Source organism: Anopheles marshallii, chromosome 2 (assembly GCF_943734725.1).
Source record: "Anopheles marshallii chromosome 2, idAnoMarsDA_429_01, whole genome shotgun sequence".
Classification (NCBI taxonomy): Eukaryota; Metazoa; Arthropoda; class Insecta; order Diptera; family Culicidae; genus Anopheles; species Anopheles marshallii.
The window spans coordinates 2,564,117-2,579,148 of NC_071326.1; the positions used below are offsets into that span (position 1 = coordinate 2,564,117).

General features: G+C 46.7%; 1 protein-coding gene across 1 annotated transcript; it reads right to left on the reverse strand.

The window, feature by feature from the left end:
- Positions 1-857: 857 nt before the first annotated feature.
- LOC128719709 (uncharacterized) lies at positions 858-14,815 on the reverse strand. The gene is made up of 9 exons (XM_053813338.1): positions 14,745-14,815; positions 12,833-12,874; positions 10,627-10,791; positions 9,875-9,995; positions 8,332-8,479; positions 7,535-7,920; positions 4,473-4,628; positions 2,138-2,276; positions 858-1,726 (listed from the first exon to the last, which is right to left on the reverse strand). The coding sequence occupies exons 1-9, from the start codon at positions 14,813-14,815 to the stop codon at positions 858-860; spliced, it is 2,097 nt and encodes a 698-aa protein (XP_053669313.1).
- Between the last annotated feature and the right edge of the window lie 217 nt (positions 14,816-15,032).

Below are 15,032 nucleotides of genomic sequence, written 5' to 3' on the forward strand. Positions count from 1 at the left end.
TGTTTAAAAAGTTCATAGAACTCAACGACTGTTCAAAGACTGTTGGTTTTGTTGTGTGTTGTTTGTTTGCATTTCGGGGGAAGAAAGCGGCAGAATGAGCAATACTTTTAACTTGTTTTCCGTGCAGCCGATGTTGGGACGCAGTTGGGCAACGGGCCACAAACGGTTGTAGGCACAGTGAGGGATGACTGTTACGGTTCAGGTTTGATTGACGTTCGAAGTTAGTCTACGGAGACATGTGTGATGCGCGCGAAAGGAAAGCAAGATTTCCCTGCTCAACAACATTTTTTTTGCTACGGTTGGGTAAATGTAACTTGTGTGTGTGTGTGTGTGGTGCACGTTGTGACGCTACTATACACGGTCGACGTGCGTGATTGTAGAAGTTAAAGCTACTACACCGACCGGTGTTCCGGCAATGCAAACCGGAGTGCGGTACAGTCCCTGACAAGTTGTTACTTACTTACGCTACAAGATTGAATTCGTTTGGACTCTAGCGCACGACGGACTCGCAAGCTTTCAACCGAAACGAATCGAGTCTGTCGGTTGTTTGTTGGTTTGGCTGTCTTTTTACTCTACATTGAGCTACACACTAAGTTACACTGCCTACGTTCTACATTCAGTACTGATGCCTCTGGCTACCGGGACCGGGACTAGTAGGTTTGTCCTTTTACACTTCAATTGCTAAGGTAGAAAAGACGGGAGGGGCTTTATTGTTTGCTTTCCCCCACGTCTCAGACGTTCGGGAAGCAGCCTAACGCCTAGTGAAGATACACACGGACACAGCGACAGACACCGATATTCACATACGACGTACGTGCAGAGAATACTGTTCGTAGAATCCAGCCTTCCCTTCACTATCAATGCTCCACCCGTTGGGGGGATCGCTGGGGAGATCGTTGCGGAGAAATAGCCGCAGGGCCGTCCTCCGTTGCCGAGTCACTGACCGACTGTGGACAGTGTATTTGAGCTTCGACACTGATCTCCTGATTGCAGGAGACACCAGCCTCGTTCAGGTTCGACTTGCTCGAGTCGGACTTGGTGATCAGGTTGGAGATGTTGGCCGTTATCGTCTGGAAGTCCTCGGTGATGATGTCGATTGTACTGCTCAGGTTGTCGTTGAACTTGGAGTTCTTGAACAACTCCCGGCGGCTGTTGATGGTTGCCTGTTCTTCACCACCACCGACCGCTGCCACACCGGCCGTCGGCGAAGCGGTCCGATGACCGACCGTGGTTTGATTGTGCTGGTTGAGGTTGCGCACCCGATCGCCGAGCGTCGTCATCTCATCCTCCGCAGGTTCGTCGACATCCCGCAAACTCAGCTCCTTGGACAGCGGAGACCGGCAGGGCGTAAAGTCCAAGCTTCCCCCAACGCCTCCGTTCGTGGCGATGGCGGACGACTTGCGGCGCAGCTCGCGCAGCTTCTTGAGACCGCTCAACGTGTCCGGTGGTTTCGTGGTGTCCGGATTGCTGAGCTCCACATTGCCGAGCACAAACGGAAGCTTGAGCGATACCTCGCCGCCCATGCTGCTGAGTATTAGCTTCACCTTGACGTAGTACGACACGTAGATGGCAAACACGTTCTTCTCCTCGGTCGAGGTGGCGGATGCGGACAGCATACCGCGCGGGGCGCTCGTTGCCAGCTTGGAGTTGTAGGCGGACGAGCTCGGATCGGCACTGTTGCTGCTAAATAAGGCACCTTCCACAGCGATCCAGTTTTTGGTGGTGCCTGCAATAGCGTTCAAGGTAGCGTATTAACTATTTAAAAAAGGGACTCTCTTGTGTCCAACAGACAGCAATACTTCTTCCCCAATGTTCGCCACATATCGACCATAGAACCTCACCGAGTCAACCGTAGTCGAAACCACAGCAAAACGGGTAAGATATCCTTTTGATGGTCTTCACTTAAAAAAAAAATTCCGCCCCTTTTTATATTGCGCTGGTCGTCGAGAATTCATTCCCCGAGCAGAGCCTTAAAAAGGCGATATGGAGTATGGTACGCGGAGCTTCATAACGCATCTGCAAGCTGATGTCATTTGCACGGGACACGGCACAGTGTGCAGATACATCAATCGAGCCTTGCATCGCGCCACCAAGCAGTGGGACAAGCGCCATCCATCGCGTCATAACCATCACTTACCTCGAACCGGAAGCAGCGAGTAGGACGCGTGGAGCGTATCGCCCGGACCGATGTGTTTGCTGACGTCCACCTCCGCGACGATGTTTTTGAACTTGCCATTGCTGAACATGCACACGTCCACGTGCTGTACGGCGACCAGCTGCAGGTGAGCCACGGAACGGAAGAACCATGCAATGGAAGGATAAAAAAAGACGGAGAAGCGGAGGTGCTTTAGCTTTGCTCGCTGTGTTGTTTGCTGAGCGGGAGTCGAATGGGTGCCGTCGACATCGGGGCACGATGCTTGATTTCCCGGCGCCCGTCAGTTTGTTTGCACAGTACGTCCATGTATCTCGGTCTTTGCACTGTGTGAAACTCGTATTTTTTTTGTACCCACCCAACGAAAGGAGCTAAGGTGTTTTATGCAGCCAGGGCGTGCCTTCCTGTTCCATTGTAAGGCGTCCCTGCCATGCACTTGCCATATTGTCAAAGGCCACGGATAAACATGCTGATACAGTAAAACAGATTAACTTGCTAGGATCTTCCTTGGCTGGGTTTGGGGGATGTTCCCGACCGATCTCGGTGTGTTCTAGGCGGGTAACGCTTACATTTCCAATGGGATTATCTATGGGGCATTCCGAAAAGGGATGAATGATGCTCCACCAGGGGGCCTTTGTAACATTCAAAGTCTAAATCTGTTGTCCGTTTCGATGAAGGCTCTCATGAATATTCATGCACAGCTTTACAAGGGCATATGCAATGGGAAATAGGGACACCTGCGAAAGGGAGCTTCCGAAAGAAACCGTCCCAGGACATGGTGAAAGAGTTAGAGGGAGCACGATACGCGATATTATGACATAGTGGCCGTATCCGGATAATGGACACAGCCACCAATGCAGACGACCAGACGACAGTGCGAATGGAGAATCTGTTACCGTGTTTGAGTTTGCCGCTAGCGAGCACTAGGCCAATTGCCGTAATTCGAAGGGTTAACCCAGGCGGTTGAAGGGCTGGCGGAGCTGTAAGCTAAAGAAGGTAATAAAGCACATTAACGGGCAGCCAGGCAGCCAGTGTCAGAGGGTTGGAAATTAAAAATGTTGTTAAGTATGCATTAAGGAAAAGTTGGCTGCTTGTAGTTTTTGCTTCGTAGTTAATTAATTCGAGACAGTGTTGGTTTATCATTAGCGATTCCTGCAGACATTTGAGGGAGGAGGGTTGGCGCTCCTCCCGGCTGGGGGTGTTTGACATCAAGCGGACGGGTATGGGAGCAATTTTTTTTCTTTCCCCCGACACATTAATCCCTATAATTATGCGTAATAAAATCAGCAAGCTACAAGCGATTGGTTTGACTGTGCGGGACGATGAAGCGCATCAAACGCGCGGTTCCGTCGACCGAGGGTGGAATCGTGGAGTCATCGAAGGGTGGGGTTGTAATAAATTTAATTTAATATCCACCCATTGGATTCGCGTTACACGTATTCAATTATTCAGCGGCATCACTTTACGATTGGATTTCCATTAAAAATCCGGACCCGTCTCTTGGCAGGTTTGGTTTCATTTTCAATTTCGCAAAACCCGTACTGCAATACAATGCTTTCCCAGGCAAGGCGAACAAGCGGCCCGAGCGCATCGGAAGTATGTAGCAAATTGTAATAAAAAAAAATGGAACAAAGCATCGCTCCAGATTTAAGCATAACTCAATTAAAACGATCGTGCATTGTTCTGTCGACGGAGCGTTCTGATAGTGATAGCTGGGTGGACAGCTTTCTCCCTTTTCCAAGCTGTGGCGCGTTGGCAAACTAGCGCTTGCAGTGGTCTCTTGTACGAATAATTTAAATAACATGATTACTCAATAACATGCATGAAAACGGAAAACATCAGCTCGTAAAATGTGGGCGAACCAAAGCGTGCCGCTTTTTGGCAGTTATGACGTCCGAAACTCTGTCCCCCGCAAAGAGACCTTTTTTGTTGCGTCCACAAGTAATCTTCCATCCCAACGACCCATTTGGAAGGATAAGCTTCTATCGTCATCCCGGTCTACGGGACCTTCATTGTAAAACAGAGTAGTGCTGCTGAAAAAATTGTCTTGTTCTGTTCTGCGCGCTCGATGCTCCATATCTCATCGCACGTTTGGAAAATGGAAAATGGTGTTCTAATAACCGATTGCGATGATAGGTTTTAAAAATAGTGCAAGTAAAAGTCATCTTTTTGTGGCCTGCCCAAAAGTTTGCGTCCAGGAGTACGCAAACGGTTGTACAGATACGCGATCAGCATCCGTCCGCCATCGCAAATGGAATGGAATATGCAACAAAAAATTACCCTCATCCACGGGCGCGCTGTGGATTCTCGGATTACTTACCCGAATTTTCCGCACAATTTTTCGGCTGTCGTTCTTGATGTCGAGCGTGACGGTAACGTTTTCCCCGTGCACGTAGGCCGCTTTGTTGAGTGAAGCCTTCAGGTTGACGCGTCCATCCGCCCACAGGAACGGCTTATCAACGGACACTTGCGGGCCCTGGAAAATGGGGGTGGATGGAGAAAAGGGTAGGAAAGAAAAGGTGTACACATAAAGTAAGCTGCTTTTTTTTTTACGAGAATCGTAAAAGCTATCCCCGAATGCGTGTACAGCCTTTTAGTACAACACTGAACAGAGGATCAAAAACACACCAACATGCAGGATGTTTTCCATGGCCGCCTTTGTTATATGCAATGATATCCTTCCTGTTCAAAGCTCTATAAAAATCTCATAACTTTCCACCTACAGCTGGCTATCATAGCAACCCATAACAGACACCTGTATTAGAATCGTCAGAATTGCAGGCTTGTTGGTCATGTCATGAGAATGACATCAAACGATCCAACTCGTAAAACTTCTCAAAGGCATCTCCAGGTTAAGTTGAGACGGAGTTCAAGGTGGAGTTATTGATGTGTAGAGGCCTATGCGGAGGTAATTGCCCTTTAGGTTGGTCCTCGATACAGGGAAATTTTCAATTAGGTCAAACAAACTTAACACAAATCTTAACCCAAACTTAAGCGCAGAATTCCTTACATTGGTGGTCTGAGTAAAGAAAACTTTTCCCGGGCCTATACTTGAAATAATTGGCTCTTGAGATTATCCGGAAATGTTTCCCCCAATCAGTGAAATCCATTTCATTCGAAAGCTAGCTTCCTTCTTCATGCTAGATTTATTTAAAGTATGTAACCCTTGAAGGCACAGAGCAGGAATGTTCTAAAGTATGCGTAAATTAAAAAATCACAATCTTGTAGGCGCACGTACTAAAAGCCATTAGGCAAACAATTGGCCAAAGCCCGTGTCTCTTTGGTTCGCTGTTTTTCTCTGCAGTTCTTTGCCCAATCCCGAATGAAGACTTTTGGGTGCAATCAATTATTTACGTCTCGAGTCAACCGTACTCCATTTGAATGTGGTTGGCCTGTGTGCGGACGAAATCCTCCAATGGGATGAAGGGACTGTGTCCCTGTTCCGGTGTTCTAGTGGCTCTCGAGCACCCGATGGTTCCTCTCGATATGCTCTGTTTTATTCGTAAGTGTGTGTGTGCTTTTTTTTGTTCATTCCCCGATCTTTCTTTCCGTGAAGATGCCCTTGCGGGACGGTGTCCTCGGGCCAACCGGAATGATCCCTCATCATAAAGGCAAATAATGACCTTCATAATTGGATCGGCTGGCAGATTTGGGAGGTAAGTGGTAGTCGAAAACAGCCGGAAACAAGCAGCAAAAGGCTTCAGACTTTGTTGTTGCCCCTGGACTTGAATTCGTTGTTCTTCGCTCGGAAGGCTAGGAAAGGAGACGAAGGGTGCGGAAGAGGGCAGTGTTTGTTGGATGCAAAGACAAGCACTTCTACTTATCCATGCACCATGAGGTAGCGACGATCAGACGCGCGTCGGTCCTCAGCAACGGAAGCGGGTAATGTAAAAATAGCTCGACTCTACCTTAACCAACTGTCCATTTGCACTGCGAGATGGCAGCACGCACTGGAGAGTCGTTACAATGTGGTCGACCTCTCCCCGTGTCACGGTTCGCCATTACGCCTTGCGAATGTATGCGGTGCGCTAGCTGTGGTCCCACTGGACGTGAATAAATGATACGCAACAAAGCGGCATGTGTACATTCCGATGATGATGATGATGATGCTGTTCACGGAATGAGCAGAAACTACTTCTCGAATGCTGGTTATTATTCACCGGAACTGACGCAAGTCTTGGCAAAGTGCTTGTCATCAATTTATCTCTTTAGTGATGGTCTACTGCGATGTAGGAGTGTGAGTGTTTTTGACCTGCTGCTCCGGTCAGATGTGCTGTCACATCTCATTAGACGATGTATGATAACTGTTTGTCTTTCTTCTTTCTGTCCACCGTACAATGTTGGCCAATTGCCAAACTGGCCGACGGTTTTCTGCGTCATTATATGAGGTTTTTTTTTTATTTCCCTTCAACCGGTAGCAACAGCTCCAGTCACGCTTATGATGCTATGGCATGCGAAATTTCCCACAGACCATGCTTCCGGCTAACGATGGAGGCGCCTGGTGTTTAACGAAAATTGCCTTAATTTTAAACACGTTTTGCTGCATATGCGCGTCATTATACGGGGGTCTGTTTGGTTAGGCAGTAATGTGGCATAACTTTCACTCTTCCCTTTGTCGGTGAGTTCAGTTAGATCGATATTCGGCGTGGATCTATTTTTTGTGTGCGTGTTTGTGGTTTGTGTTTGGACGAAATATGAACTGTCGCATGCGCTCTTACATCAAATTAATTAATTGTAACATGAATTTTGGACACATTGCATGTACGGCCCGTGTCTACATGAAAGGAGGAATGTCTGAAAAATCTGTTTCAGTTCGATCCTCTTTGAAGTAGGGCATGATTTTTCGCGGAACAACCGACCAAATGGAAGGATTTTCAATGTATTGGCGAAATACTTTTAGGGCATTAGCCCAAAATACCATATGAAGGCTTTTCCTCCCTCAGCAATTAATCGAATGTGATTGCTTCTCGTTCAATTTCAACCCAAAATCCATTCCCCATTAGAATCCAAAATTATACCATAATGCCCAAAAAGAATCCAGTGCCTCAATCCTTCAAAATCGAACGCTTTCGTGAGGATGGATTGGAAGCTTGTAGCAGCAACAGCTCGCACAGCAACACCAATGCGCTCGAAACAAAGTTTCTGAGAAATGGTTTCACAGCGAAAACAAGCCTTTTTGGTGCGAAAATTGATTGCCATTTGTATTGGATGCAATCTATTCTTTATTTCATTTCTCACCCTCTCGTTTTTCCTCGAACGATCCACGCACACGCACAAGCGCCAAACCCAGGCTATTAGAGAGGGCTTAAGCGTTAAGGCAGTTCGTAGGCTGTGGCAATAAATTACCCATCCCTCCTCGCTGGCGTATGTCGTACCACCCACCTTGTTCGTCTCCGTCAGCTCGATGATGGCATGATCGCCGTACGACTTGATGCCACCGTTCGTGCTGTCCACGCTGCTGCTGTGGCGGTGAAGTGAGGACAGCTTGAGCGACTTCGGTGACAGTCGTAACCGAAGCGCCCGAGGAATGGTGGTCGTGTTGGCGTTACTGTCCGTGCCTGAGCCGCCCGTTCCGATCGATGCTTGCGGTGCCAGGGCCGGTGGGCTTTTCGGACCGGCCGTACCCGGCTCGCTGTACGAGTTGTTGACGGTGGCCGTTTCGAGTGCGGCCGGTGCTTTGGTACTATCAAGGCAGATCTTATGGATTAATCTTATACCTAATCTCACAGTTGATCTCCGCTGGACACGTTCGTCACCGGATGTTTCGGCTGGGGCCGGTGTGGCGATGGCGATGGTAGCGACGGGAAGCAGCGGCATTTCATTCCAGCGAAAATTGGTCCCCGGACACACACGCACATATTGGCATCATGGAAGATAGCACGTTGTCCAACAGAGAGAGAGCGGGAGAGAGAGATAGAGATGCAAAAAAAAACACAATCAACCTCACCGGAAGGGACATCGTAAATCAATTAGCCCTCGGCAAAAAGGGTGTCACATTCTGTAGCTGCCACCACCGGAAGATTCCAATGACGCTCGTCCTTCACGGTTCGGTCACGGTGGTCCGTGCCTGCCGGTGCGTCATCTTCACGGTGAAGCGAACGCACGGTGCCTTGTGTGTTAGCGTCCCTTTTTTTCCCGCCCATTCGCGAGCTGCATATGCCGGAAGTGGGACCACTTACCTGTGTAGACGCGAACGTCATAGCTGGTACCGATGGGTGCTCCGGTGTACCGTTTGGCCGGTAAAAGCTGCACGCTTGGCGGGGCCAGCGTTCCAATTTCCAGCGCGAAGGGAACCGCATTTTTGCCCAGTCGCTCAAGCAGCGCTTCCTGTTGGTTTTATTTAGAGCGCCAACAACCGTTGTCGAGCGGATATTCAGTTTCAGGTCGTTTGAAATGAAAAAAAGAACAAAAAAAGACCAGTTAATGGGAAAGTTTGACGGGAAACTATGGTAGTTATTACTGTTTGTAAATGAGTATTATGTTGGGTCAAGATAACTCCTCAGTGGCATAGTTTGCTGAAGGTAATTTAAATGATTCGCAAGTAATTTGTAGTGTTCGGTGGATCTTGATCATGAATTTATTAAGCGCAGGCATTATAACTAAAAGTAGTTCTCAAACAATAATGCAATAAAATACAATATGTATACAAGGTTTTAATGAAGAATTTGCAAAAAGAAATCCATTAAATAATTGAGAGCGTTTGAAATTATTTGAATCTTTTGAGAGTCGTGAATCTTGAGCAAGTCCTGATGCTCAGAAGGTGCTATGAATCTGAAGAGATTTATGAATCATCAGAGAATCATCTTCAGATATTCGAGTTTGTATTTTATTGATTCTTGATTCGATTTATTATGATTGAAACTTCTCAAAAACATCATTAAGCACAATACTAGTAATAAGTACCAGTTAATGAATATGTTTTCTTAAATTAAAGATCCAACTCTCACTGAATACGGACTTCATTTGCGCAGGTTATGCATCTGTTTTCCACAACCATCATAATGAAGTGAAAAAGGAAGCTTTTTCATGTTGTGTCTTTGGTAAGAGTTTCCTCTCCTATTGTTTTTTTTTTGTGGCCAAAAGAACCATCTCTATTTCATGGAGTGTGATGTGAAATAAAAGCTTCTACGAGTAACCACAACCTCACCCTGTAGCACACGCGGGAAAATGGGAGAATCTGTTGGAAGGAAATATTAATTTCGCGAAATGGTCCATGTTTGTGTTTGTGCTCTCGTGGTAAACAGCGTTTATTTCTGTATTGCCTCACGTAGAAGCATATTTTTGTACCGAATGTACGATCATCGTCGCTAGCCGTGGGCTGAATTGTTGGTGGAGTTTTGGGAGATGCGAGAAAAAGGGCAACTCTTTTGGGGCCGTAGAAGAGTTAAGCTTGTTTACATTGCGGGCGAAAACAAATCTGTTCGACGAAGATTAAAAGAGAAAGTAACAAGATCTAAGCTTGTTAGTAAATGTATTTTTCTTCCCGTCTGCCAACCGATTTCCGGAATGAAATAAATCTTGCACGATTAGAACATCGATGATGTTTGCTCACATGGGCCTGTATCTTTTCACACAAATCCCACCACCTAAAGGGATCGCACAAATGTGCTTATAATTTATCTGGAAGCTTTCTTCTCGTCATCTCACTCCTCCCTCCCCTCCGGTTAGTTAATTATCTCTGCTGCTGACTGTTTTATTCAACCAACTTCTCCACAAACTTACCTGAAGGGGTGTCAACGAATCCGCTTCGGCACTGACAGGTCTTGGCCAAAATTGCTGCAGGGCAATGACGGCTTCATTGCAGAACTTTAGTCCCATAACTTCCTCATCCTCGCGTCCGTACCTGTGCAGATGGAAAGATGGATGATGGGAACCACAAAGTATCATCAGTGTTGGATATTTCGCACGATTACCATTACGGCAAAGGATGCGGAGAACGTTTTCGTAGCGGTCCCGCCTTTTCCCCCCGGGGGTTGGTCGGGGTGGTATGAAGATGGGCAGGGAAAAGAAAAATGCAGAAATAAACTCAATAAACCAAGATCGGAGCGAAAATTAATTACCGCATGGGGGTTTTCTTTTCTTTTGCAAATGTTTTCAGGTTGTTAGACATTCCACCCTGCGGAGCCCCGGTACTTTGCGTCACGTTGGGCAAGTTGGGGATTGATGAACTTGTTCCAAAGTAGCCGCTCAGCGTCGGTTTCCCTTTAGGGGAGGAATTTTTCCAACATGGCGCATTGTGTCAGAAGCGTATTCGCTCGAATTTGTCTTATCCCTTACGATGAAAGCCTTCTTTTCCGGCTGGTTGAATCTGTATATGGTGGTGGACTTGCAACACCAAAACACTCAACGAAAGCCGGTCAACCAGCCGGGTCGGGCGGTTAAAACACCACGAGCTTACGGTCAACACTCTCCAGCGTGCCTACCCCGAAACTGAAACTTCCGTTGTACATGGAAGCACCTGTGCCGCTACTTACCGGAACGTCAGTGTTAGCTGTCCGTAAATTTTAGCCTCGTTGATGATTTTCGAATCGATGTAAAGCACGCCCTTGAGTGGTTCGATCACACCCTTTCGTGCCACCAGCTCCCGGCTGCCGAGGTACAGCGTTAGCAGTTGGTTGGAGGAAGTTTTCTTGTACACGCTGAAAGTGAGAAGCGCAAAAGGGGGATACCGTGTGTATTATGGGGTGAAATCAATTTTAATGAAGAAATCGATCGTATAGCTTCACAGGTGTTTGGTTGGGTTGCGTAAAACTTTTTCAGGGGGCAGGGGAAAAATGGGAAAAATGTATTTTTGTCTTTCATTTTCTTGTTCAACTAGAGAGGCACACACAAGAGGCGGTAGCAGAATCAGCTAAATTACACCGAAACCATGTAATCGGATACATTGTGTACGTTTAAATATGAAGTTTCGAATATTTCTCTTGATGTGGATCCTGGTCATGGCACCACAGGTGTTTTTACTGTTAATATTTTTAACAAACTAAAGCAACTGTAACTCCTTGTATTTATGTATGATTTAAATTAAACCAATTTTATGCACACACATTGCACTTTTCGAATGTCTCAACACCTCTGGTGTAGTTAACACCTGAATTTTGTTTATGACACAATTGAAGTCCCACCACCAGTGTACGATAAACATTATGGGACTGTTTTCTTTCACGCAACCCTACCATCCAGGGTTACCGTTTATTGCGTGAGCAATACTAATTACCCCAAAAGGTAGCATAAATCAGCTTACCTTATTATGTTACCGGCTTTTGTGTGTGTTTGTTGGGAATCGGAAGTTTTATCAAGCAATATTTCATGCAAAAAAAAAAACCCGGAAGCTATTGCTTAAGTTTGTTAATTATCTTCGATCTTTCAGCGTGGAGCGCTACCAAAAGTCTTCAATTAACACAAACCTCGGGGAAGTTCGAAGTTCAAAAGGGTTGCCCAAATTAAAATGAAACGAAGAGTAATTTAAAGCATAACTCAATGCTTTATCTTTAATGGGTTGAAAGCAAAAACAACGGCCAAAAATCGATCACACAAAACCCAATTCCTTTAATGCGTTCGATATTATACTTGAAACGGTATCGTTTTCCACTCGCCATCGAAAGCATTTCCCAAGAAACGTGTAATCCGGTTTGAAAGCCAAACAAGTAACTTCAATTCAAGCTTTCAGGGGGTTTCCCTCCCTCCCTCCATTCATTCATTTTCCAATGTGTTTAAAATACCTTCCGAATGCCTTTGGAGCACTCTCATGCTGCTCATGTTTGCTATTGTGGTTGCATCCCTCGAGCACAGGAGGAAACAAACTCCCGGTGTGAAGTCTAACGTTGCAGCTGTGAATTGCCGCAGAAAGAGGAACTAAAAACGTACCGGAGCAAAACAAAATGCGGGCGAAACACGAAAAAAAAAATGTAATCCAACATCGTGACTCTTAGCATTGCAGCAAGACTGCCAGGGAAAACTGGCGCATTACACGCCACTTATCCGAATGAGACTGAAAAGACATGTTTAGTTCAGCATCGAAGCGCATTGCTTTGTGCAGTGAGCACGAGTGCACGGTGCGGGACCGTATAATCTAGTAAGTCCAACACGGAAGCACAGATTGTGCTCGTTCAATTCACCTCGCCGCAGCTTGGCTTTAGTTCATTGAGTAACGTAACCGTATTCTCTTAACGCCCAAATTCCAACCTCCGTTTTTAACCACACCGATCCGGTTGCATTCGGGTCGTGCTCGGAGCGATGGGTGTTTTCCTTGGGTGGATGTGTGGTTGGATGGTTTGGTCCAATGGTAACACGATTAGGCCATGGCACCCTCTACATCATTCCGGTTTGCTGCATGGCTGTCTGTGCTTGGGTCGTATGGCTTTTGTGTGGAAGGCAGTCCTGCATGGAAATGCACCATTATTTGCGGTGTTGCATTTATGCAAAGGAAATCCAATCCATTCTACTCCACCCCCGGCTGGGGCAACTACAATTGTCCCATAAGCGATACCGCACGGGACATCACGATTTTAAGCTGGATTACAATTTATTTACTGTCAGATTGGTTCACCCTTCGGTGGCGGCGGGGAAGAATTGACTTTTTGTGTGTTTATTTGCCCGAGCTTACAAAAACACCAGAAATTGGATCGCATTGAGAGGGATTGCAAGGTGTTATCAGCTGTAATGGGAGCATCATTTACTTACCGCTGGGAACCAACGGGATCCGCATCCGAATCCTGCAGTTTTCTGTGAAATAGTAAAATGTGAAGAGAGTCCGGTTTAGTTACGCTATTGTACGAGGGTTTTTGTTGGCTGTCAATGGCACAGACGGAAGTACCGACCAGTGTCCTTGGTCGAGCAATAAGCTTTAAGTGTAATTAATACGAGAATTCCTCTTCAACGGCTTGCTGCAAAGATTCCTCGTTGGTGCTTCAATGTAGCAAGAAAGTTCGAAGAAACGTTTCCCCTTTCTACGCTTTGATATTTGATATTCACTCGCCAGACAGACAAATCTGACACAAACTCCTCCTGGAAGGACCAACACCAAAACGAAAGACGAAACAGTTTGTAATCTAATTCATCATGACAAACGAATGGCGGTGATGGTGTGCGACCCAAGAAACACAGAACAGTTCCATCCGTTTTTGCCGTGCGAATTAGGTTAAACTCTCCACCCGGCAGGAGACAACGGAAACGCTTTCAAATCGCAGAACAAAATAAGCAACTTCCGCTTAGCTGCTAGCGGGTTCTTTTTGCTGGGTAAAGGATATTCCCTAAAAAAGGGTACGAATTGCTTTGCCCTGGTGAGGTGAAAGGATGCTACCAAGAGGCAGCTGTTTTCATCGAATTTGCTTCCACCGAGACACTCGAACGTGATGGTGTTGAGGGCCAAAACGGTTTGCAGAAATATTGCTCCCGAAAAGGAAAACCTTTTGAAGATTTACTTCCAACATGCTGCCCTTTGGTGTGGATCCCTTTTTTCAGCAGATGCTTTGCTGTCGAACGATTGAATGGCGTTTGGGTGTGTCGCAAGGCGAACATACCTCGGTCCGTTCCCATCTGGACGAGGAAGGATTAGGTGGAAGGAACCTGACAAACACACGCCTATCGGTTACTAACGATTGGAAGCACGAACGAAAGGTGAGCATTTGGTGGCATTCGCAAGAATTATGTCCAATGATGAAACGGGCGCTCTTGAGAATATGGTCCCTCGTTGGTCCTTTCTTGCAGTGGAATTAAATTTACATGCACCGTTTGTTGTACATCCGTAGGTTTCGGGGAAGGACGATATATCACGCACATTGCTGGAAATGGAACGTCGAGAATGAATGAACGATCACTTGTGGGTCCGTAAGAGGCGAAAGATCGACGCCGCACCACCATTCACCGCATTTCCTGTCGGGTTTTATTGCAAAGTCTGCCCGCTGCCTGCTCACACTGGAGTTCAATTGCCGCCCGCTGAGAAGTGGCCCTGGTTGAAATCGTAGAATGTTGTCCTTAATTCTGTTCGACGAGTAAGTGCACCTCAACCACCCACCGGGCACGGTACGGTACGACCATCTGTGACCATGGTTGGAGTATGAAAGCGACGGATACATTATTGATTGTTTTCTAACCGTTACGCAGAGTCAACAGAAGTAAGGATAAATGCTTCCGGAGCACACTTGGCACTGTGAAGATGAAGGTGTCCTTTGCTATAACCGTTGTGGGATTATCGGTGAAGCAGTAGCGTTATTGGAAGATGGTACGAAGCTTTATAAATGATGCCATCTAATCGCCCCGACTGTCAATTAGGCTTTAAATTAAACACGGTACACTCTGTATGGACAAGTGTGACTGTAAAACAATGCGGAAGGAAGCAACAGGAACAGAAACTACTCTGGTTAATTGAACCAAACTCGCTAAACACAGCGACAGCGTGTAGCCGTGTTCCAAGTATGCTTGCCAGTGCTTGCTAACCATCAGAAGAAGAAGCGGCACTATTCGCGCGATAATGTGGGTCAATTTATATGGCCGTATCGCTCCAACGGGTCTCGGAAATGTATCCCGTACGGGTGCACGTAGCACACACACACAGACAAAAACGGCCAACGATGCAGCGGAACAGCGATCTTACCTGTCTTCCGTCGACGATGGTGACGGTGCTTTGCATATCTCCTGATCTTGGTCGTCCCGTTCCTTCAACATCCTTTCCGCGTCGGTGGTCCGTATGGTGCAAGCGAATGCAGACTGTATGCGAGTCGTGTACCGTCTTTTTCAAAGCAAACCCCCCGTGCGATGATGTCTTCTTGGCTGCCCGGCGTCGGACGGAACCGTCTGTTGTGATACGATATTAACTAAGGCTTTCACGGCGCTGATGCTGTTGCTGATACCGGTGCGATAAAACGCTGACAGACATTTGCAA

Bases quoted from the DNA above. Each gene is read 5' to 3' on its own strand.
- LOC128719709 (XM_053813338.1), bottom strand. From the start codon at position 14,815: ATGTTGAAGGAACGGGACGACCAAGATCAGGAGATATGCAAAGCACCG. The intron at 4,629-7,534 runs GTGGGTGGTACG...CCCATTTTCCAG, and splicing joins AGCTGACGGAGACGAACAAG to GGCCCGCAAGTGTCCGTTGA. The intron at 1,727-2,137 runs GTAAGTGATGGT...ACGCTATTGCAG, and splicing joins CTCGCTGCTTCCGGTTCGAG to GCACCACCAAAAACTGGATC.